This window comes from Astyanax mexicanus, chromosome 9, assembly GCF_023375975.1.
Source record: "Astyanax mexicanus isolate ESR-SI-001 chromosome 9, AstMex3_surface, whole genome shotgun sequence".
Lineage (NCBI taxonomy): Eukaryota > Metazoa > Chordata > Actinopteri > Characiformes > Acestrorhamphidae > Astyanax > Astyanax mexicanus.
In genome coordinates, this window is record NC_064416.1 from 13,164,330 (window position 1) to 13,190,582 (window position 26,253).

At 35.7% G+C, this 26,253-nt stretch overlaps 2 protein-coding genes across 3 annotated transcripts in view; one reads left to right on the top strand and one right to left on the bottom strand.

Annotated features, from left to right (window-relative positions):
- The window catches only part of LOC103039999 (dysbindin domain-containing protein 1), a 39,996-nt gene extending 34,331 nt beyond the window's left edge, over positions 1 to 5,665 (top strand). For both annotated transcript variants that reach the window (XM_015604453.3, XM_022679503.2), the window contains exon 5: positions 3,227 to 5,665. In XM_015604453.3, the coding sequence (XP_015459939.1) occupies positions 3,227 to 3,387 (161 nt within the window). In that variant the 3' untranslated portion in view covers positions 3,388 to 5,665. The remainder of the gene's footprint in view (positions 1 to 3,226) is intronic.
- A 2,431-nt stretch (positions 5,666 to 8,096) lies between these two features.
- Positions 8,097 to 25,662, bottom strand: LOC103039484 (AFG3-like protein 1). Its single transcript, XM_049483426.1, has 16 exons — positions 25,229 to 25,662; positions 23,699 to 23,789; positions 23,537 to 23,605; positions 23,306 to 23,421; positions 22,285 to 22,434; positions 21,948 to 22,022; positions 21,603 to 21,724; positions 20,530 to 20,803; positions 20,209 to 20,346; positions 19,787 to 19,940; positions 19,521 to 19,628; positions 17,826 to 17,951; positions 16,316 to 16,542; positions 12,555 to 12,755; positions 12,251 to 12,445; positions 8,097 to 11,431 (listed from the first exon to the last, which is right to left on the bottom strand). Exons 1-16 carry the CDS (start codon positions 25,298 to 25,300, stop codon positions 11,216 to 11,218), a joined length of 2,334 nt encoding a protein of 777 aa, XP_049339383.1. The 5' UTR covers positions 25,301 to 25,662; the 3' UTR covers positions 8,097 to 11,215.
- Positions 25,663 to 26,253: the final 591 nt, after the last annotated feature.

Below are 26,253 nucleotides of genomic sequence, written 5' to 3' on the forward strand. Positions count from 1 at the left end.
ACTAATTTAAGACATGCGATTGGACCATTGGGGTACAGTTGTATTATTGAGACAACTACTTAGTGTGAGCCTTGGGGGAATAAAATGTACCAGAGCAGGGTCATTTTCTAAAGGTGCAGTGCCATCTTGTGGTTCACAAATGCTGCAGTTCTCCCATTATTATTAATATGGTCCTATAATAGTTTTACTATCATTATGTGAAGCACTAATGTGGATCAAAGTGGGGCAGCAACATATGATTGTGTGTAATAAATATTATGTTGGAATTGAAAGGAACACTGTATTGCCACAATAGGCAGGTGGTTTTAATGTTATGGCTAAATGGTGTATGTTTAGAGACAGAGTGACCAGTAGTATCACATGATGAGGTCTCGCCTGTACAGAACACAAGCCCATTGTTGATAAGGCCAGACAGTGGTCATGCCTTCCTGCATTATAGACTCTATTTCAGATGTTTTCAGATCTGGACACTGAATCCATTTTTTTTCTTGCTGGAGGTTTAAATAAACAGTTTTAAATAAAAATTATTTGAATTGTCATTAATGTCAAACCTATCAATGCTTACAAATCCAGAACTGAAAAATGGATTTAAGGTCCAAAATGGAAGATCTGGTGTGGTTTAGAGTCAAGCTTTGCGAAAAATGATCCAATAATGCAGAAATGACGACTGTTCAGACTTATCTACAAAGGGTCTGTTTTCTATTCAAGCCAAATAACATCATGTGATCCTACTGATTAAATTAGATGGACTCTGTCATCAGCCATAAAATTAAAACCACCTGCCTAATAAAAACTGTGTAGTTCCCCTTTGTGCTATCAAAACTGTATTGACTAGGGCCCTATCTTACACTCAACGCAAGGCACATCTTAATGCTTATTGCTATCTTCCCTTCCTTGAAGCACTTTTGGTAGATACCCAGCTAACAGAGAACTATATGAGAATGTATAGCAATGTCTTAAAGTGGTTCCAGGAGGATTAACCTGTAAGGTTATGTTATATTATATCTACAGGAAATTCTGCATTTTATTTGGAAATCAAGAGTCTGAAGGAATAGTAGAGAGGTACACAGTCCAAACTGCTTGAGGTCTAGTGTGAACTTTGTGAGTCATGTCATCTGCTGGTGTTGATCCCCTGTGTTTTATTATTAAGTCTAAAGTCAGTGCAGTTTTTTCCCACAAAATCTTACAGCACTTCATGCTTCCCTCTGCTGATAACTTTTATAGAGATGTGGATTTCATTTTCCAGCAGGACTTGGCACACTGCCCACATTTCCAAAAGTATCAATTGGTCTTATATAATATTCTGATTGTCTGAGACACTGATTTTTGAGTTTTTATTGGAAGTAAGCCATAATCATCAACAATAAACACTTAATTAAGTAGACACTTAATAACACTCTGTGTGTTTAATACATCTATATAATATATGAGCTTCACATTTTTAACCTAATTACTGAAAAAAAAGTTACTTTTAATGATATTTATTTTTTTTGACATGCACCAGTATATATAATGATCCAGGAATGTTATAAAACATTTGATGAAATAATGGTTTGCATCATAATGTTCCCAGCTAAATGAATGCTATCTAATAAAGAGAGATATTTTGATCTCTGTATTTACACACATGACCTGTAGAGGAATTGTTTTCCCTCAGGGCTGAATGTAGCAGGCAGGTGCTTTCTTGCTGTCTCCTCATATGCAGTCCAGAAATAACTGGGCTGTGACTGACAGGTGAGCTGTGTGTGTAATATTAGAGTCTGCAGACCTGGCACTCTCCCCTCCTCAGAGAGTCAGAGACAGAGAGAGACAGCAGGGAAACACTCTCAGTTACATTTCTTTAATGCACTGCATTTTTGCACTTTTGACCATAAACACCACCATTGAATTATCCTCTCTGGCTGCAGTGTAGCATAACATCACTTTGAACATAATTCTATAAAAGCTCTGTGCAAATATACTGCTTTCAGATAAAGTTCGTAAAAAAATAAAGTTAGGTTAAATGGCTTTAAAACTATGGGTTAACAGAAGCTATGATGGCCTGTAATCAGAATCACATAATATTTTCCAGTCTTAGATTTTAGTACAGCAATGTTCAAACAGAAAAATGTCCCACATAATTCACCACTATAATGTATAATAAGAAAGCTTTAGAAAATCAATTAAATTAATATTATTATATTTAGTTTGTTTGCGTTGTTTGTTTGTCTTCTGTTGGATTTAAGATTTTAAATGCATCTTATTTGATTAATATTGACACCTTTCTAAAATAAGTGACTAATGTTTTTAAGTGTTTTAGGAAACTCAGAAAACACATGATGTTTGTTATGGCTAATTAAAAATAAGCAATGGTTTAAGAGGATGGTTTATCATACAGTTGCGCAGTAGAACCAACCAGAATCAATTCAAAACAACATTTACGAAATTGAATTGATTGAAAAGAGAGGAAATTGTTAATATTTTAACGTCCACAAACTGTAGAGCATTTTTAGGTAACTTTATGGATTTAGCTATTTTGCTGACTAAAATGCAGACCACTGAATAAATCTCTATAATAAAACTAAACAATTATGCAATATTTAAAAGTAAACTTTACATTATGGACTGTTAGAAGGGATACATGTAAAGTGCCCATTTCTTTGCTTGCCAGGATTTTATTTTTTATTTTTATTTGTTAACTGCAAAACTGGAATTAAACAATATATACTGCAATTCTTCTCACAAATTTAAAAGAAGGTTTAAAAAGTTGAAGTTAGTGCCTTTTGAGATCAGGTTATATTATTTGCACATAGCTATTTACAGTAAAATAAATGTTATACTTTTGCATGTCACTATGAGTTTTGATATGTTGTCTATTAGTACTATTATATGTATGTGTATGGCGGTAAGTATGGATGTGGTATGGGGCTCATAGGGTTGGTCCCAGCATGCTTGGTGGCTGCCCTTCTCCTTTGTTTTTGGGAGGTTCTATGTTGTTGGGGTGTGTGTGTTATGTGTATAGAATGTTTTTTTTGTGTTTATTTAGTTTAGATGATGCGATTTCACCCTAATGGTGTTGGGGTGGAAGGTGGATAAGGTCTCCACTGATAGGCTGCCATATTTACAAAGAACTACTGCTTACAGCTGCTCATCTCTGTGTCCTCCTGTTCTAAAAAAGTATCTTTTTACAAATGTCTTTAAAACAAATTGACACAACCTCCCTTCTCTTCTTTCTCTGATTTTTCAGGTCACCACCACCACCCCCTGCCGCTACACCGAAGCGGCTACATGCGCTCTCCCTCCTGGACACGCTGCAGCAAGAACGAGCAGACGAGGGACAGAAAGCACCACAGCGACTCGGACACCACCGACCCGCATCGCAAACTGGAGAGGCCCAAACAGCCCTGAGAACACACACTGACACTGGAGCGGCCCTCAGAGGAACACACTCGACACCTCTGACCGACACACACACGGCCGAGCCACGGGGACGTCCAGACCTGTGGCGCTGAGGACGCTAATATGAGCTCTCCATGCTTTATTTATATGAAATGTGTCACTGCAGAAGCTGTGGGACAAACATCTCTCTCCATATTCATATTCAGTCTGGTCTATTACTTCTCAAGGGCTTTCTGTAGACTGGGATCTGCAGCTGCGATGTTGGAAGGCCTGGTTGGATTTTATGAAATCTCATTCAGAAACTGCTCTGGAATGCAGTTCTATGATGTTCAGGCAGACAGAGACGTCAAGGAAAACATCAAGAACTGGAGCTAAAATGAAAAGAATGGAGTGTTTTTGAGAGACAAGCCAAAAACGAATCACTGTATAATCCATTGCCTTTATAAAGTAACACAACAAACTGCTATAAGGAGTGATTGTAAACACAGCCCAGAGGCTGGTGTAGTGTAGTGGATAACAACACTGCCTTCTCCACTGCAAACTTTAAAAAATCAAGGTTTAATTCTAAACTACACACTTTTCTAACTCTACATTCTTCTGCCTGTGTAACCTGATTCTTATAATCACTAACAAGGACAAACCCCATAGAGACAATAGGTGGTATAGGATAAGTATTTGAATCAGAATTTTACATATTAAATTAATTATGTATAAATTGCATTTAATATACTTCTAATATTTAAGTCCTTCCATAGAATAACCATAAATCAACCATACACAAATCAACCATTTCCATTATTTTACAATAAAAAAAATTGATGTGCTTTATTAAGACATATATTTCTTCATTCATGAAAAAAGGGAAATAAAATAATTATTTTTTCACAGAAAGGAAAAGTGGTTGATGTATGGTTACTTGTTGGAAGGCTAATTAAATGGCATAATTCATAAATTAGAATTTAACAATTTTTATTAGGTGGTTAAATTTGCTGTTGAAAATAAAATACATTTAAAAATTTAACATTTTTTAGATTTTAAAACAGCTATTTGAATGTCGGTCCTGAGAGAGTACTATGATTCATCTAATTCAACTTCAAGCATTCTGACAAAACTGACTTTGACTTTGCCTAAATTAATATTTCTGCATTTTAGAGCAGAGGTTTGATTGTATAGATGTAACATTTATTTAGATAGAAATGTAACTTGTCAAATGTATAATGTATTTTTAACATTGTTAAAAACAGCATTAACATCTCACAAGCTCAAAACAACAAAAAAAAAAAACTCTAGTTTATGAATTATGCAATATTTAAAAAAATAAGAAATGTCATGTTAATAATATACAAAATATAAAATTCAGCCTCTAAAAAAGTCAACCTAAACAAAGTTTGGCACTTTTTAAGCTCCATAAAAACGTTTTACCTACAAAATGGAGGAAATGGAGCAGAAAAACCTTTTCTAACTTTTCAATTGAAATATTTAAGTCATTTTGGAGCATTTGTATTAGTCCATTAATCATGATCTCTAGCTTTTTCTTTTTGTGGTGACACAAACACGGACACATATTTCCATAAATTTAAGCACAAGTCTTATAAAACACTGTTACTTCTCCTTAATTATAAATATATTTAAGTCCTTTAAAATATAAAGATTTCCCAAAACAAATGGTAAGAAAACAATAAACGTTCCTTATTACAGGCAGAACTCATTGTTTATTCTGTGATGTAACACTCAGTCATGGAAATTAGAAATGGGGCGTCTTTGAGAAGCTGGATTTAGTCTAATGGTTTCACTGCAGATTTTCTTGTATTAGCTCTTGGATTTCCTTAATTAATGCTAAAAATCATCAGAATGTCAAGAGCATTCCGGTGATTATCATGGGAATCTTGGGATAATCCAGTAAGATTTTTTTAGTAGCCGACCAGATTTCAGATGAGAACAATGTGTGCAGTGTTCACTGCTGATGCAAAACTGGTCAGAAATTACATCATCTTTTATTTTTGGTTTCCAAAGCTGGTGCAAAGTTCAGTCAAACAGTGTAACAGTATAAGCCAGGGTGCTGTGTGTGTTTATACTGATCTAAGCTGCTGATTTAAACTGACCTGAAACACTGTAACATACCATACGCTGTCTGTCTCTCTCTCTCTCTAATAGTTATTATATACATTACAGCAGATACTGTAGCTGTCTGCATTAAAAAGCCCTGATGTTAAGAAGCATCATAGTAGACAATTAAAGTCCATCTGAAATTAGTTTGGCTTTATGGTTTACTATAAAACTCCCTGTATTTCTTTACAGTACACATTTACAGTGCTTTCTTATCTCAAGACATATCAACATATCACCTAATTATTAACTTGTTCATGCATTAAATAGATGAGTTTGAGCAGAAAAACACCAAAGTGTGTAGTTTAGGCCTGTGCAAGTGTTAAGAGTCTGAACTTCTGATCTGTGTTAATTTGGCCCAGAACCTGGAAATACTGTGTTAATTTAATGGAAAAACACTCTATTGAGGAATATCTAAATAGTGGGTTCCCATCTAACATGTTTTGATTGGTAGAACATTTTCTGAATTATATTTAGCATTCTTAAAATGTTCAGTCTACTAAGTTGTCTGGACATTTGTAGAATGTTTCTATTTAACAATTTAAACATTCATACTCTCTCTGCCTGTCTCTCTCGCTCTCTCTCTCTCTAATAGTTATTATATACATTACAGCAGATACTGTAGCTGTCTGCATTAAAAAGCCCTGATGTTAAAAAGCATCGTATTAGACCATTATAGTTCATGTGAAATTAATTTGGCTTTATGTTTAACTATAAAACTCCCTGTATTTCTTTACAGTACACATTGCAGTGCTTTCATATCTCCAGACTCAATACATCCCCTAATGCTTACTTGTTTTTGCATTAAATAGATGAGTTTAATCAGAAAAAAACACCAGAGTGTGTAGTTTAGGCCTGTGCAAGTGTTAAGAGTCTAAACTTCTGATCTGTGTTATTTGGCCCAGAACTGGGAAACACTGTGTTAGATCAATGGACAAAAACACATCCTATTTAGGAATACCTAAATAGTGGGCTCCCAGCTAACAATTTCTGATTAGTAGAACATTTTCTGAACATTACATTTAACATTCTTAAAATGTTCAGTCTATAAAGTTGTCTGGACTAGAATGTTTCTATTTAACAATTTAAATGTTCTTGCAATGTTTCTGCAACGTCACTTGTGTTTTAATTTTTAGTTTTGGGAATGTTATTTTTAACATTTACATAATGCTGATATTTGTCTAGCTGGGAACTGTTTGTAAGAAATGTTCTAAAAACAATGAGATTCAAACTAGGCCTGCCACAATAATAACATAATCGACTTATCGTACGATAAATAGACATGACCTCAATAATATTTGATAATTGTGATCTCGAAATATTGTGTTTGTGTATGTTTATTCACATATACTATAACTGTGAACATTATTTTAGCCAGTCATGCTTCAATAACTGTGACTCCATGCACACAGTGTGGATGGACTGCAGTAGGATGAAGAAAAAATTGCTATATTTTCCCAAACTATGATTCATTAAAATGCATTGTTTTTAAAAGGGTATAAATGCTTTGTTATACTATTCTATTATGAATTGTAAGCTTTTATATCAGTGGCATTTAAATTGTCTTTAAATGACAATAATACCGTTTATAGCAAACATTTTTGCAATGATATAACATCACTGAAATATTGTTATTGTGACAGGCCTAATTCAAACCATTATTATGTCTCACATTTTCAGAATGTAACACTACAGGCTATTGTTCCAGGAACCTTTTAAAACTAAAGCTAAACGTTCTTACAGACTGGGTTAGCATGATAACATTGTATTGTTAGATGCTCTGTCATGCCTGTAGTTTCACAAAATCAACTCAAGCTAAATCTTACAGATATTACTGCTGTCAGTCAAAAGCTGCTTTTTGCTTTTGCAGATCAATCTAAGGAACCTTGATAAGAGCAAGGGGTGCAGCAGATGTCAGCTGTCAGATATGAAGAACCAGCATGTTTTGCTTTGATAACACTGACGAGAGGTACACGCTTTACAATACACAGTGACAAGAGCATTTGCACATACAGCTTATATACAGTACCAAAAGTTTGGAAACCCATTCTTATTTAATTTTTTATTATTATTTATTTAATTTATTTTCTACATTGTAGATTCATTTTTAAAGACAATAAAACAATTAGGGGACACATATGGAATTATGTAGTAAACTGTATATAAAAAAATAATAATAAAAGTGTTTGTCCTCCACGTTAATCCCCTGATCTAAACCTGATGAACTGAGAGGATGATTTGAGGTGATTTAGGATGAGCTGGAGCTTCACAGCGTGAAGGAAAAGCAGCAACTATTGTTCAGCACCTCCAGGAACGCCTTCCTTCAAAATGCTGAGAAAGCTATTCCAGCTATTCTCCCTCATTAAGACACTGAGATTAAAATACCAAGAGTGTGCAGATCTGTCCTTAAAGATAAATATGGTTTGTTTAACACTTATGGTTTACAATATAATTCTGCATGTGTTTCTGTAGAGATTTAATGTCTTCAATATTAAATTTACAAAATAGAAAAAAAAAACACATCGTATAATGTGTCCAAACTTTTGGCTGGTACTTTAGGTCACACTGTTCCCAATGTGACCACATTTTCTCCAAAAAAACTGAACAAGACATTTTACAAAGAATTCTTCATATTTTAATTGTTTTAAGGCATTGCTTTCACATTTTCACATGTTAGTACATAATACAGCAGAAATCTAAGAAGGCCATAACAGCCCATAAATTTTATTTAATATGTTATAGAAGACGAGATACTTTTTACAAAATTTCCCAAAACCAGACAAGAGTTTCAGACATAAAACAGTCCTAAGGTTGGAACATCTTTAAATCAACAGTTAAATGCTTCTTCTATCTGCAGCTGGATTTGTGAATATTATTAAAGGCCATGTTTGTGAAAACTACCCATCAGTGCCGGATACGAGTGGCTAAGTGAGGTAGCAACATCCATGTTTGTAGATTCCTGAGAGAAAGATCTACGACCCAAAAAATCAAATCTGGGTTTTACTTCCAGAAACCACCCAGAGGTTTTTAAACTGGGATTCCATACAGGAATGTGAAACATGTTTTTTGCTGGTGGTACCTTTAAAAAGATTGAGCTTAAAAAACAGCATAATAGGTCTTTCTTCAACAAATCTCACAACAATCTTAATGTTCTGCTACTTAATAATAATACAAAAAAACTTTTCATTGAAGGAATTGAATATTATAAGGTGTATTATAAACTTTAACTGAACTAGTTTTAACAATAAAATAAAACCCCAAGTCCAAAAAGGTTTGACACTTTGAAAAATGAAGTGAAAATTAATGTAATTTAATAAATACAGAATGCAATTCTGCATGTACAGTAGAACGTGGAACTTACAGATGCTGAAAGTGAGAACTCAATGGCAGCAACACATCTAAAAATGTTGGAATGCATGGCTTTTTAAAAGGTTGGTTGGTTGTTGGGGTTTTATTGCCACTTCAGTACAAATTTGGCATTTGTGGTATACACTTGGTTTATATGGCTAGACCAGAGGCTGTAAAAAAAAGATGGACGTCGTGCCGCCGTTCCCATTCATTCAATGAAAATGAAGCCAAAATCTTCCGCCATGTTGGCGATCCTGAAACCCCAGTCTGCGCAGTATAGAGACCAGAGGAGGGAGAAAGACTGTGGAGAGACAGCCTACTCATTTAAATAAACCCACCCCTGAGGGCTGCCTCGCAGTAACAGGCTGCAGAGCAGAGCGGAGCGGAGCTGACGGTCTGTTATTGGTCCCGCCCATAAGCAGCCCTTTTACAATAACCACACCTTTTTTGAATAGAGCCGAATAAAGTTTTAAAAAACGAATTCTGTGGGGATATAAAAATTTGACAATATAAGCAGAGGTTACACTAGCTGATGCATTTAAATAATGGAGGTAGAATTACAGTATATTAGAAAAAATGTGATTGAAAGTTTTCTGTTTTGCCATTGAAACCTATGGGGATGGGTGGGGTTACACAGCCCAACCTGTGGTGGCTTCATTTTTGAGAGACGATGCTCTGTCCAGCTATACACAGTCTATGGTCTAGACAGAGTAAAGTTGTTCAAAGGTTATAGCACGATAAGGGAAATATATCTCGCTACATATGTATTAAATTAGGTATTAAATTAGGTTAAGATGTTATAAGTACTTTAAAATCTTCCCAGGAGTTTCTTTTTTGCAAAAAAGATATTTTAATGTTCTCTTTTTGGTAGTCAGATTGTCTTGTATGGTTATATATGGCAGGACATTGGATGAGGATGTGTTTCATCGTTAGCGGGATGTTGCATGGTTGCTTTTCAAATGAAGAATCTTTCATAAATATAAAACATTTAAGCGCATCATGAAATAAAAAATCCGAAAAAGTATAGCTGGATGGGCTGTTGAGCAGCCACAATCCTACATCAGTCAAGAATGGGACAAGAGTCTTCCAGCAACAGGTCTCCCACCTTTTTTGAGATCCATTGCAGCCATTAGGACTTAATGAGTTATTGTTTTTTTTTCATGAACTGGTAAAATGTCTCACTTTCAACATCTGATATGTTTTTAATGTTATACTGTAAATAAAATATTGATCTATGGAAATATGGAGTTCTGTTCTCTGATCAGTAACAGAACCATTAAGGCATCAGCACTTTGTTCAGTCTGAGTAAAAGAGACGAACATGTTCTGAAATCATGACCTGACAATCCAAAGCCCAGAAACATTACAAAGTGCATTCAAACACTTAACACAGTCAGTTTATCATCTTTGCTACTTACAAATCCTCACCAAATTAGAGCTTAACACACGTTTTAGCTAAACATACAGCACTACAGTGCTTTAAACAATACAGTCAGAACACCCTGCACATTCCCAACTTGTAACGATTGCCTTCTGAGGAAGGATTAGTCAGCCTTCACACTTTAAGGGAAAATAGCACCTGCTACCTGGAATGCAATAAAGTGTAACACTGTGTTACTTTCAAACTATATGCCATCATTTCAAATTAGGTCTCCACTAAAGGCACTTCAGTTCCAGATACAAATGTTTAAAATTTTCACACGTAGATTGTTCACCACAGAGTCCAGCATTGAGCTTTGGAGCAGTGGAACTGTTTTCTCTGGAAATTATCTGCTCAAATCCTATACTTTTGGGATGAGCTGGGTATTTGGAGATGAGGTGGGATGGTAATCATCCAAAATCCAAACCTCACAAACACTCACTTGTTGCTGAATACAATCAAATTCTAACAGCATTGCTCCATAATTTATAAGAAAGCCTTTTCTGGACAGTAGGGAGAATTACTCACACAAACAAAATAAACCTTTTTTAATACATTTGATTTAATAAGAAACAATGAGTAGGTGTCTCTATACTTTTGTCCATATAATGCATCTGTATGTTTAAAATAATAAAGGAGTCCTACTGCATTTGAGGAACTGACCACAGTTTGAGGATTATTGCATCCCAGATTCAAAGATTTTAGAGAAGACACTTCCTCAACAGAAAGCTCCTCTCAGGTCCATAGCTCACTATCCCCTTTTTAAAGGGAAATTAATATTTTTTTATTATTTTTTATTTTCTAAAAAAGAAAAATCAAAGCAACATTTCTTGAGCTTATACAAATAAATCAGCGATTGCACAACTCAGGTCAATGAAGGGAAATCTTCCACTTCCCCAAAATGACTACTTACATAATAACACCACACTGAGCTCTCCACACTCTGCACTCAGAGCTCCAGAGTTTACAGGAACACTGCCTGATTCTGCTGCTGTGAGGAGTCATCCTGGCTCTGGTTCCAGTCCTTCAGGCCTTTAGGCAGACTGGTGTCTTCTTCAGAGCTTCCAGTTCCCTCCACAAACTCCTCATAGGAAGACTTTTCATCAAAGGGCCTCGGGCCTAACAGTTCCATCATGTCAGCTTTCTCCAGAACCTCCTTCTCCAGAAGACGTTTCCCCACCTAAGAGGTGCAATTTGTTAAAGTTAGTTGTTAGAATTGTGTGTGAGATTACATATAATTTAGACAAACTGCTGTATAACTCCCTAACACTGTGAGTGCTGAGTATATGAGATGTGCTATACTTCAGCTGCAAGTTAAGAAATAGTGTTAAGAAATCTTTCATCAAATCCCACCACTAAATACTGATTGTTTAGTTGAAGTTTGAAACTATATGCACAGACAAGGCTTTTTCAGCATCAAAACCTGCAAATAAAGAATTATGTAATTTTTAATTTATTATTCATCATATATTTAACAGCCAGGCAGATTGCATGTTACTATCATAACTGATTTCTGGTCAAATCTAAGTATATATATTCTGCGTGTTATTCTTCATATTCATAAAGATTGAAGAGAATAATTCAGTTATTCAGTTTTCATGCATTTTGGCATGTTTTCCTCCACCAGTCTTACACACTGCTTTTGAATAACTTTATGCCACTCCTGGTGCAAAAATTCAAGCAGTTCAGCTTGGTATGATGGCTTTTGATCATCCATCTTCCTCGTGATTATATTCCAGAGGTTTTCAATTTGGTAAAATCAAATTTAAATTGGTAAAATCTATTTTACGTATCTTTATGTTATGTTATCATTGGTTTGACATAATGAGGTCAAATTCTGAGAATAGTTTAAGAACCTGTACTACAAGTTAAATTAAAAATAAGTCAAGACAAATATCCAACCCACTGGTAAAAATATAAATTAAAAAGTAATTTCAATAAAAAACATGAAATATATTTATATTTCACTTTCACCTGAGTAACATTTAGTAACTCTTACCTGCTCCACCAGTCCTCGTTTGTCTGTGATGAGCTGGTGGGTCCTCTGGAAGGCTTTGCTGATGAGCGAGCGTACCTCCTGATCTATGAGCTGAGCTGTGGCTTCACTGTAAGGCTTCTCCGACATCACTCCGCCCTGCTGCGGCCAATCAAACGCCATCTGGCCCACCTGCTCACTCATTCCAAACTGCACTATCTACACACCAGGAGACACACGCAGATGTTCAGTAGGGAAAGAATAAAGGTTATACTAATACAGATACAAAACCCACAGTAACTGAAGTGAATTAAATCAGGATCTCTACCTGAGCGTAAGCAGACTGCGTGACCTTCCTCAGGTCATCCTGTGCACCTGTGGTGATTCTGCCAAAAAACACCTGCTCTGCTACCCGTCCTCCCAGCATCATGCACATTCGGTCAAACAGCTGCTCTCTCGTGAACAAGAACTGCTCTTTAGGCAGATACTGAGCGTAGCCCAGCCCCTTCCCTCGAGGAACGATGGACACCTGCAGCAGAAAATGGCAAAAACATAAACACACACGAAAAGCAATACAGAGAGGTCAAATATGAGCAAGCTAAAACTACCTCTCTTATCTCAAAACTGCAAATTTTGAAGTCTTTGTATTTGTCCATTCATGATTTAAATTATATAAATATAGCAGTATAGTAGTATACAAGCACCAACTGAGGAGCCTGTTAAAGGTACTCTGGTGATAGGAGATTCTATCGTCCGACACGTGAAATTAGCTACTCCTTTAGGGGCACCAGCGGCAACAGTTACTTGTTTACCGGGAGCCAGAGCACCGGACATTAGTGGCAACCTCAGGCTGTTAGGGAATAGGAGATATTCGAGGGTAGTAATTCATGTAGGGGCCAATGATATTCGTCTGCGGCAGTCTGAAGTAACTAAGGCTAATGTTAAAGAGGTGATTAAACAGGCCCAGACGCTGTCCGAGGAAGTAATCTGCTCTGGCCCCATCCCAATGAGGCGTGGTGATGAAGCTTACAGCAGGCTTTCTTCGCTGAACCGCTGGATGTCCAAGTGGTGTGCAGAAAATCATGTGGGCTTTATAGATAACTGGCTACACTTTGAGGGCAAGCCTGGTCTTTTAGGTAGGGATGGTGTCCACCCCACGCGGGAGGGTGCTGCCTTACTTTCATGCAGCATAGCTCATAGCCTTTTAGCTAGTCGGCAGAGTAGTATTAGAAGCTGCTGACAATCCAGAGCAGGGACCAGGCCGCAGACAGAGAGGCTTAACCGACCGTCTGCGAGCTGCAAAGATAATTATAATAATATATACAATAAAGAATACAATAAAAATAGAATATACAAAATAGATAAAGATAAATACCCCCCCCCCCCCCAAAAAAAATAAATAAATAAATAAATAACTAGAGAGAGAGTAGACAAGTTGCAGAAACATGTCCAGAGTGCAAGTGTGCTATAGCAGCATGATATGGAATTAGAGCAGTAGAAGATAAAGTGTCTCAGTGTGGGTAAAGTGACAGTGTTTGTAAACAGTAATTTGTCCTTGTGTGTCAGTGCAGTGTGTTGTTAGGTGAAGTTTAAGAGTCTTACAGCTTCCGGAATGAAGCCGTTTCTCAGTCTGGTTGTTTTGCACTTGATACTAGGCAAGTCAGATCATCACACATCTTTTGTAAGATATATTATTGTCCCAAAAACTATTACAATAAACCATATTAGTCATTTTAAGACTTTTAAGACATTTTATGTTGCTGATATAATGATAATACAATAGCATAATAATGCAATCACACTTTATAAGCAATGAACATTTACTTTTCAAAAATATTTAGACATTGGAATTAGGATATATATATGTTCATAAATCATAAATAAATTAAATAAATACAACATAAATTGAATAAAGATTTTTCTTTTTAAGTTTACATATTGGCTAATGTACATTAATGGGCTCCACCTTCATTATCGTATCTAATAGTGACAGTGTTCGTATAATAACACTGGGTAACACTACAGTATGGGTAAATTAATTAACAGTACTTCCCACATAATTATTAATTGACGCTAGTTAAGCCATTATTAATAATTATTTAATCAATTTTTAAACTAATGTATCAATCATTATTTACAACATTCTTAAGCATTAAAACAGAGTAATGTTTAATAATGTCTCAACTAGAGTCTATAATTAAATAATCAGCTGAGACATTACTTAACCATTTAACAATGTTTATTATTGTTGTAATAATTGATGCAGTGTTCTAGTGTTAACTAATACTATCAGATTTTGGGAAGTTTACCCAGAAAATAGGTTAATAGGGTTAGACGAAATATGCAGGTCATTTTTTTCAGGACATTAATTGGCTACTTTTGAAAATTGATCATAATTTGCAGGACTGATCTGTTTGAACAGATTACTGGAATCCAAAAACAGCCTACATTATTTATCTAAGCTACTTGTGTAATAAATGTAAGATACTTATCTTATAAATAGGTGCACCCAAAATTATTCAACACCCACTGAAAAATAGGTTTATTAGCAAAGTTTACAGCTTTATTTTTATACTTATATTATATTTAATTATATATAACTTCTTATATTAGTTGATGTAAATTAATCTAAATTCTATACATTTTTGGACTGAAAACAGCTGGATGTTGGGTAATTTTGCTAATACAGCTAATTTGCAAGAGGTGGTACATTATTTTAAATACAACTGTATATGTCAATGTCCTATATCTTATTTTTTGTTGTTTTGCACGCACCTATTGGTGGGTGTTGGGCACCTAAGAGATTGTTAAGCAAAACAACAGAGAAGCTGTATTACTTTAAGAATTTGGGGATTTTAAGATTGCTTCCCTGCAGGCACTTAACAGTATTAGACGTTATACTGATGTCATTTTATTTTGTTATTTGACGTCATGACCATTCAACCTGAAATTAACGTCTATTGACGTTGGTGGCTAGCTGGATTATTTTCAGAAATCTCACTAAGAAAATGTGTTGAACATATTTTTTTGCTTAATATAATCTCAATACATCTCAAATTGCATTTATTTTGCCTAGTTTTTGCCAATAGATTTTCGCAGTGTAAAAACATTGCAGAATAAATGAGCTGTAATCGATGTGAGATGTGTCTCGCAAACAATTACTTAACCAGAGAGGGAGAGGTTTTATAAATGAAGCATACAAATAGTGACCTTTGAGATAAATGTACCCTTATAATGAAGTGTTACCGATATTTTTCATAAATACAATTGGCACCTCAAACTTTTACAGCTGATTCTGTGTACATGTGTATGTTTCTGTAATAAAATCTACTTCAGAAAAACATATTTCTTCCCCTCTCCTTTTTCTCTTGTGGTTTACAAATTGTTCAGTTATTATTATTGTTATTGTTATTATTATTATTATTATTAATTCTCTTTTTTCTATGTATTATTTTTTTCTCTTCCCCCTTTTCTCCACTAACCCCCACTTCTTATTTTTTATTATTATATATATTTTTTTTTGTTATTATTATTGTTATTATTATTATTTATTGATTTTTTTTCTATTGTTATTATTTATTGATTTTTCTTCTATTATATATATTTTTTTGTTTTCTATCTCACAATGCCCACAGTACCAAAAAACTTTGTATAAACACTAATAAACAATAAAGTTAAATTGTTCCTCCGAAGAGGGGGGGTGGTGGCGGGCAAAAAAAAAAAAAAAAAAACATATTTCGAAAAAAATCTAAATGTTTTGTGCCCCACATTGCCCTACATTCTACTACTGCTTACACAAACATCCAATATTCACACACTCCTTCTCTAAATATCACACAGGAATGTGTTGTTTTGCTTCCCTGAATAAAAATTGTGACAGAGGCTTAACTGAAACTGGATATGTAATAAGATTACCAAAAACACACAACAAACCAGACTTTCCTACAAAATCTGATCCCTTCTTACAAAACACCATTTCAACAAGACCTGACCTACTAACACAAGCCCGTTTCTGCAAGCCCTACTGCAACAAACAGGTTACTGTCTGTGTACAAATGAAGATAACAGGGAGTACTGCAGTGTGTGTACCTTCAGCAGTGGGTCTGCGTGCTCCAGAAACCAGCCCACCACTGCGTGTCCGGCCTCGTGGTAAGCCACAGTGGTTTTCTCAGCGGGCTGCAGCACCTGGGTCTTCTTCTCCAGGCCTCCGATCACTCTCTCAACAGCCTGCTCAAAGTGCACGCCGCTCACGGCTGGACTGAGGTGCCGGGCTGCAATCAGCGCGGCTTCATTGCATACGTTGGCGATATCGGCCCCTGCACAAACATATTTATGTTCATACTGTCATTGCTATCAAAACCCCATAACATTTAATTATTTTCTAGAAAATCTAATTACTCAAAAGGCAAGGAAGGAAGAATAAGGTTATAATAGGCAACATTAACTGAGCTACACATACAGAAGTAGTGTGTAATGCATGTGTAATGCTGCATGCCAGATGTCTCTGCATGGAGTTATAGAGGTTCCTAATGGTGTCCTGCAATAATCCAACCCATGCAGGTAGCCGTGTTGGTCGCTATGTTGTTTCTACGTGGTTGCGAAGCTGTTGCTATGGTATCCATGGTGGTTGATATGGTGTTGCCAGATCGTTGCTAAGGTGTTGCGAGATGGTTGCTAAGTAATGTATTTGCATAAATCAGATTTTATAATGTGTTTGCACGTTGCTGTGCAACGCAGCTATGAACGCTAGGTTGCTCTGGACATGTAGGGTGTCCAAACATTTGTCCGATAGCTGCTTTATCCAGTAGCTCCTCCATACACACACAGTGCTGGAGAGCAGGGGACAGAAAGGGTTTGACTGGTGTGTGAGATATAATGTTGGGGACCATTCTTTCCTATGGGGCAAATTTGTAAGACAATTGTACGAAAAAAAGGTACATCATATCGTTCCTTACAGCCTACTTTCAGAAGTTACATAGATCATTCAAATTTGGTCTTCATATATCAAAAATTGTGACATACACAGGCATGCAAACATTTATTTTCAATGAGCAAAAAGGCGGACATTAAAGAAGTTTTAAAGAAATGTATATGTCCGAAAAAGCTGTATACAAGCACGCCATTCCCGATATTGACTTACATTTTAGTGATGGAATCGCTATCCTAAAAATTGTGGCTCTAGTTGGCCGGATATATGTTACAAGATAGTGAAAATCCTAGCTTGAAGAATCTGTTATGGCACAAAGTTTGCTACATTTATTAATGTTGTTATCCAGAGCCTTAATGTATGCAGACTGGAGGCTATTAAGATGAGTTAAAGAGACTGTCAGACACAAACTATCAATCAATATCCCTCAAATGTTGGAAGAGATATTCTCCACAAATTTTTTATGTATAATGAACCTCTCAAAAAGTATCAAATACACGAGTTTCATGATATTCAGATGTGAACACTTGTTTTGTAATAATGTGGATTTCGTAATTATGTAAAGATCTAAATTCTGATGATGAATGGAGGGCGGGTGGGCTGTGGCGGGGTTCATTGCCAGGTTTAAACCCGTGGGAAAATGTGTTGAAAAGAAAATTATTATTTCCTCACCAGTGAAGCCAGGTGTTAGAGCTGCCAGTTTTCTGGCCAGGGCGTCCGAGGTTAAGCTGGAATCCAGTTTCAGTGGCCGCAAGTGAACTTTAAAAATAGATGCTCTGCCTTTAATATCAGGAGGCCCTGTATTAGAGAAAGGAGGAAAAGAGATGGAGGCGGATGCTGAGAAAGGTGCTACAAACAGTTCTTCAAGCAACACTATAAAACTACTTTTGGTTCCATGAAGAAATGTAGGCAAAGGAGATAATGTAAAATTGTTGTTAGTCAGTGAAATCCTCTTCAAATTGGTTTTCGTATCTAATATTTCTTGGTTAACAAATATTATAGCTATATTGAATTATAAGATTAATTTAATTATTTCTCACCTATTGTTACATATTTTAAGTGATTTTATCTACTAAAGTGTTTAATAATATTGGCAGACAATTTTGCTTAATACAATATGATTTAATAAAAAAATGATTAATTTGTTTTTATCAAAAAATAATGCTGCCAGTGGAATAAAGTAAATAAGTAAAAATACATTGATAATATGCTGCATAAATCATCAGATTTAAGAGAATTTCACTAAGATATCACTTCTTTCAGTATTTTAAAAGCTTTAACACTCCTGCTATTTTTAACTATACAGAACAGCAATAATGTTCCCAGGTCAGCTTGACCAGTGTTAAAACGTTGTTTAACAAATATAAATATATATATATTTTTTTTTCTCCATAGACATTTCTTTTTAGCTCAATTAATATAAACAGTCAGTATGCTGTGTTATCAATACTTCACCTTCAAATCATGGCTCACCCGATATATTTTGCAGTAATTAAATAATAATAGTGTTTCTTTTTAAACAATAGTCTCAGTTTTTATCTGAATGTTTTTACTCTTTGAAGCCCTTAGTCACTACTGGGTCAAACAGGCTGGAACAGAAAGTATGCAATCTAAATATATATGAACATACATAATATAAATACAGCAATTCAGTCATTTATGTGTACATGTTCATTACACTAACTAAGCCCAGCAGGAAAGTTAACATTATTATTAATAAGTTAATAAGTTATTAGTACAATATGGATTTTTTTGGATACAATCCAATATTGCACACCACTGGTGTTTACATAAGCTTCCCAAAAATAGCAACTATTACCCAGACTCTTCCTTTAGACTCTTAACACACACAGACACACACTGACACACACTGACACACACTGACACACACTGACACACACTGACACACACACTGACACACACACACACACACTGACACACACACACACACTGACACACACAGACACACACTGACACACACTGACACACACTGACACACACTGACACACACACACACTGACACACACACACACACTGACACACACACTGACACACATACTGACACACACACTGACACACACACTTTTTTCCATGTCTCAGACGGGAATGTTCCATTGTGCAATCTGTGCTAAAGTAGGAGCAAAGCTCTGCACAATACAGAGATAAATCACTCCAACCAGCATAACATTCCCACATAACAATGAAAGCTGCTGACATAACACAGCCACGCTGAACTACTTCTCAACTCAGAGAGTACAGGAGTGCATGAGGGACCGACGGGTCAGGCTAACTCCAGCAAACACAGAATGAGACTAATTCTGCTCAGATAAAAACTAGAACAGGACTTGGTAGATAGCGAAATCTTACCGATATATATCTGCCTGTCAAACCTGCCAGGTCTCAGAAGTGCTGGATCCAAAACATCCACACGGTTGGTGGCTGCCAGCACCACAACATTAGTGCTGCTGTTGAAGCCTGAAGGACAAGAACCCAACAGAAGCTCTTAAAAAAAGGCATATACTGAAGAGCTTTTGGATAAACTTGGAAATCAGATGCACAAACTGATACAATCCACAACAGGTTCTCTACAGACCTTTATCACTTAATGAACCACTACAGAACCAAAAACATACCATCCATCTCCACCAGCAGCTGGTTCAGCGTGTTCTCCTGTTCCCCCTGCCCACCAAAGTTCCCCGCACCTCTCTTCTTGCCCACAGCATCAATTTCATCTATAAAGATGATACAGGGAGCAAGTTTTCTGGCCATGGCAAACATGTCCCTTACCTGCAGGCAATTTAAATGGAAAAATATATCAATAAAACAGTGTGAATGACAGGGACTAAACCTACAATTTTCAATGGAATGTTTTTCCACAGAAAGGAAAACAACATCTACGACTAGGATTAATTCCTATCTGGCCTATAAATGTCCAAATGTTTATGGACATCCTTAGAAATTAGTACATGCCATCTAGTACATGCTATAAAACAGTGTAATGTTTTTTTTATTTTTTTTAATTCATAGTGTAATCTCTTGTGCACCATATTCTTACCCGAGCTGCCCCCACTCCAACAAACATCTCCAGAAACTCAGAGCCACTGACTGTAATGAATGGAACTCCAGCCTCTCCAGCCGTAGCTTTCGCCAGCAGAGTCTTTCCTGTGCCAGGCGGGCCAGACAACACTGCACCCTGTCAGAAGATTGCCAGTCAAAACAATCATAAACAACTGGAGAAAAATAGTAAAACTGATGACAAACTCTGACTCACTTAAAATCATATATGAGTCATGATGATTCACACTTGGCTTTCAAGCACATTGTTATATAATATAGGTTGCAGGTGCTATGAAACAAACCCAATCACATACACTACCTTTGGAATTTTGGCACCAAGCTCCTTGTACTGTTTGGGATTCTTCAGGAAGTTAACAAACTCCATAATCTCCACCTTGGCCTCTTCACAGCCAGCAACATCCCTGAACCTGGTGCTAATGTTGTTTTTGAATATCTTGGCTGTGGACTCTGTCATGCTTAAGGGGTTGTTTGATTTCTTGCTCCCCTTTACTCCAGACACTGGCCCCCGTCTGAGGCTGAAGAGCAGGAAGCCGAGCAGCAGAGCAGTGGGGAGCACATTCATTAGGAATGATCTGGAGGAGTGTATTAGATAGAGGAGGGTTAGGAAATACACTTAATTCATGCACATTATACACAGTACTGTACTAATTCATGTTGTGACAGTATTTCAATTTTAGTAAACAAAAAAAAACCTGCCAATCAAATTATATATATATATATAAAATAAAAAAAATTCCGAGGTTTAAATCCCTTACGATGTCTTATTATTATATTTTTCTGTAGGAACTCCAGATCACATGAGAACAGATGCAGATAAACACAAATGCCAGAAAAAAGGCAGGGATGCAACAAATCTTCAGCAATCAAAATTATTAGACTGAAAAAGGGTGTTTTGGTGTTTCGCCAAATAAGTGCAAAAACTGAATTTGTAATACCGAACAATGACTAAAAATGATGTCTAGTAATAAATATATATTATATATTTTTTTTTACATTAATACAGGACAATGAGGACTATGTCATTTATGCAAGGATTTCTCTCAATTTGAAGAATCATTGAGAGTTAAGATCATGCGAACTAGTTTGAAGACCAAGGCTCATAGATACCCCCATTTCCATCATAAGCTGACCTCATTTACTATCATTACGCACAGATTTAATAAATCATTATTTATTATAAATAATACTAGACTCTAACAAGAAGAGCTTTAGAGTGTTTTAATGAACACATTTTTTGTATTGATGTTTTTATGAATTATATTTATTCTAATATTAATATTTTACTGTGTAAGTACCTTTTGCATTTATATTTTTACATGTGCCTACATTTTTTGCACAGGCATAAGTATGTCATACCCCTGATGTACTCACCCATCACTCTCAGTGCTGTAAACCACTGACAGCTTACGAGTCTCCAGACCAAGCTCTCGCTCCGCTTGCTCCAAGTTCCTTTCAAATGTGTCGACAGTACCAATGTTGAACCAAACATAATTCTGCAAATAAACAAGAGATTATAAAACTCATCAAGCTAATTTTAAACAGTGTTAAAGTGTATAAAAAAATAATAATAAAAAAAAATTATATATATATATTTAGAGTAGAAGTTGAGAAAATATGCAGAGAAACAATGATACTGTAATGTTATATTACTATTGTTTATACACTATATTGAGCTACTGTGATAAAATAATTAAATCACATTGCCAGTTCACTCACCACTTCAGATGTGTTCACTCCTGGAGCAGGGAGCACTCTCACATACTGTTTATTAACCACTTCAAGGCGTTCAACCTACAAACAAAGAACATTTACATGACCTATAAAAAATATTTGGAAACTTGTTGATCAGGTCACTTCTTAAAACAGGTTTAATGTTTTCTGATTATACTATTGCAAAACTGTGTTTGTTTGATTGTGTGTATGACTCCTTTTGTTCGCCAAATAATAATTTCTCTATAGCTTAAGAATTCTGAGGATTAAACCTAATTAAAAAGTTTGTGTATTATAATATATATAATATTTTTATTTATTTATTATTATTATTATCTCTTACCAGTCCTTTGGCGAGGTAGTAAGTAACAAAATCCCTCCATGATATCTCTTTTCCTGTGTCTCTGAAGTGCAAATACAGGAACGCTGCCAGCATTCCAGCTGCCGCAATGACGACATTCCTGAAGTCTTTCTCGTCCCATGGGAAGTCTCCCTGTTACATAAAAGGGAGTGGAGTTTATTTATTACAAAGCTGGTGATTGTTACAAACTTCCAAAAACAGACTGTTTGCCCAAACTCACTGCCAAATTTCATCAATTTGTGTCAAAGGCTATTAACACTGGACTCAATGAAAACTGGGCCACTAAAAGGATGACACAGCCGCTTTATCTCTGCAGTTTGTTCTGAGGTTCTGTACGCTCCTTTAAAACCACTAGTAATCTAATTAACAAACACAATAAAACTCAATAAAACACAAGAAGATTGTTTTCACTCTAATCCTGTGGTTGTGCTAAAGAGAAATGCTTTATATAACATTTTCATTTACTCATTTATTTATACATTTGCAATTTTTACAATCCTATATTCACTGTTCATATTCACTCTTAAAATTAAAGCTGCTTCAAAAGGTTATATGGGATATGTAGTTTTGCTTGTTCTAGTGGTTCTTCATGTTTTTCTGGTGGGTCTTTATTGAAACAAAAGTGCTATTTCTATGGTATCAATCAGAGAACCATTGTGGCACTAATCAAATAAATGGGATAAACCTGTGGCAATAAATATTCTGTGATATAAATAAATATAAATTCTTTGAAACTAACACCAATAAATCCAGAATTCCTGGTATTTGCTTATTTAGGAGTATTTTATCCTCTTTAGTAACACAGACGCCATAAAGTATTATTCATAGAGAATTCCAGAACCACAGTACTGTCATTGTGATATGCCCTGTGATTCCCACCTCTACTATAAACAATTATTAACAGCCTTGTAACTTGCAGCTGGTCAGATAGGCTACCAGCCTACACCAAGTTCTACTCTCACTACTGAGTAATCTATTAATGATTATAAGAGGAGACATTTACTCTGAGGATGCGGGACCATCGAGTGTCATCTTCCTTTTTACCACCGCCTCCTCCTCCTCCTCCACTGGCTCCACCACTGGCTCTGTTTCTTTGGGCATCCGGTTGATTGGGTTTCACTACAGGAGAGTGCACAAGAGCACATGAGATTAGACCAGAGTTATTATCCCTTATTTAAAACTAATCCAGACAGGATATGAAGAAACTGTCTAAAACTGTGTGAGGCTGTCTTACCCCTGCGTCCAGCAGCTGACCGGTTTACACCAGGAGCATCATCACTCTTTGGAAAGAACTTCTCAAATCCTGAGAAAATAGGATGGATAAAAACTTTGTAGTCTCTCATTAATCAGCCATTTAATAACAATATAATTACAAATGCCACAGTAAAAAAAATACCTTTTGGGGGTTTGCTTGACAAGGCGTATAAACGTGACAGCAGTTTTTCATCTGATCCAGGTGTTAATTTTAGTCGGTGCAGGGAAACATTCTGTGAAGACATTCAGAAAAATAAATATTAATTTCTATGGTCTATATCTGAGCATTCGAGTAATGAATAATGCAAAAAAGTACAGAATATCCATATACTTTTCATATAATTTAACACAGCATCAAGAAAAACACTTAACAATCTTAACAATACGTTTGCAGTTTACATGAACCCCTTTTAGATTTAATGATTTGAGACACTAGCTAATTATTCTTGTCATACCAAGCAATTATTTTGAAATATACTCTCATTTTCATTACCTCATTTTGAGAGACTACAGTCATGTTGAATTACTTAGCAATACAAAGATTTGAGGGACTAATATAAGTCACATTATATTAAGATAATAAGAAACTATAGCATTATTCTGAGATGCTAATTCATTACTGAGAGATACAATTACATCATTTTTAGATCCCATTATTCTTAGATACTAAGGCATTTTTAGATAAAACTTAACATTAGATTAGGGTTACATTCTCATGCTTTTGGGATATTACATTATTTTTGAGGTAAAGATACAATCACATTATTCTACAATACTAGTGACCACTAGTGATGAGATAATGGCACTATTATGATACGTGGACTTTGTCATTGCTATTGATATGTTAATATGTTGTCTCTTTTTAAAGATACTACTTAAAAGTCATTATTTTGCCATAACAATTCAATTCAAGAATTGTAATGAAAGGGAGAAACCTTTATCTAAGTTGGCACATTCACAGTTACAACTGCATACTAAAGTTTACAAAAAGTTATTAACCAAAAGCATTTTTGCTCGAGATACATATAACACAGTAAATAATCTACAAACTACATAACTACAGCTCTGAAAAAAATTGAGAGACCACTTCAGTTTCTGAATCAGTGTCTCTGATTTTGCTATTTATAGGTATGTTTAAGTAAAATGAACACTGTTGTTTTATTCTATAAACTACAGAAAACTTTTCTTTTAAATTCCAAATACAAATATTGTCATTTAGAGCATTTATTTGCAGAAAATGAGAAATGTCTAAAATAATAAAAATAAAAAATCCAGAACTTTCAGACCTCAGAAAATGCAAAGAAAACAAGTTCATATTCATTAAGTTTTAGGAGTTCAATCAATATTTGGTGGAATAACCCTGGTTTTTAATTACAGTTTTCATGCATCTGGCATGTTCTCCTCCACCAGTCTTACACACTGCTTTTGGATAACTTTATACCACTCCTGGTGCACAAATTCAAGCAGTTCAGCTTGATTACATTCCAGAGGTTTTCAATTTGATAAAATCAAGGCAAAATATCATCATTAAGTGGTCTTTTATATTTTTAACAGAGCTGTAACTTTATCTGTGCTTTGAAAATGGGGGCAGGCCGTGGTTTAGCTCTTCTGGTGGAGAGTAAAGTTATCTAAGTGGATCAGATCCAGAACAATAACAGCAGCAGAGTCTTACCCTCCCAGCTGAGCCGCAGTCCGTCCACAGTCCCGCACAGCCCGCAGACAGGAGCCGCAGCAGCCGGCCCATGTTCCCGAGCTCCCGCAGACTCTGTCCTCCGGAGGGTGAGGAGGAGATAAACCCGCTGGATCCGAGAGCAAAGAGTTCAGTAAACTGTTCTGAGTTCAGCAGTAAACAGTAAACACGCCGTTAGTAAACAACTACAGCAGGGCGCCTCTCCGCTGCCTGATCAGAAAGCACAGCGACACGGACTGAGCACACGCTCACACCATTTTATTCACTGTTATAATTGCACCAGCGGTTACACAACACTACAATCCTCCGGTCATTAATTTAATACACTGTAATATTACGCCTTAATCTCCCTGTCTCGAATATTTATATACAGGCAGCCAAACCGTGGCACAGAGCCCTGCTACTGCTTCTACTTCTGCTGCTCGGCTCTGATTGGCTGGCAGCTCTGACGTTATTGAGCATGAGAGCAGCTATTAGCATATCTAAAATAGTGTTACTTAACCCTTTATATTCCTGTGATATAAGAATGCTATTTTCGGTCTATAATGCACACAAAAATAAGATTCCAAAACTCTAAAATTCATATAACAATGACATTAAATAAACTAAAATGTGTAAGTGATTTTTTTTGTTTATTGTACTGGAAGCCTGTGTTCAACATTTTTATTATGTAGTTATTTGCTATTGACCTTTTTATATTAGAAAACATGCCTAAACAGAAAAAACAAACATGATAATAAAAAGTAAAGATGAGCTCTTATTACTTTGCCTCGTTGGCTGTATTGTGCTGCCAAGCCCTAATGCCAGAGTTTTCATTGGCTGGTGCATGGTCTATACTCATGGACAGCAGGTCTCAATTAGTGTTGTGTGCAACAGAAAATTAAAAAAGTAAAAAAAAAAAATACCTGATGTTCATTGTAATGGATGCAGAGTCTAAATGGGTTAACCTTTTATATTTTATCTATTTATTTAGAAAAACTTCAAAATAATAAGCTATAATACAATAA

What these genes read in the sequence shown, in the direction of transcription:
- LOC103039484 (XM_049483426.1), bottom strand. Translation starts at nt 25,300, where the DNA reads ATGGGCCGGCTGCTGCGGCTCCTGTCTGCGGGCTGTGCGGGACTGTGG. An exon ending in TGACAGGCAGATATATATCG is followed by an intron (nt 17,952 to 19,520) that starts GTAAGATTTCGC and finishes TCTCTAATACAG; the next exon opens with GGCCTCCTGATATTAAAGGC. An exon ending in ACGCAGACCCACTGCTGAAG is followed by an intron (nt 12,756 to 16,315) that starts GTACACACACTG and finishes TTTCTGCTGCAG; the next exon opens with GTGTCCATCGTTCCTCGAGG.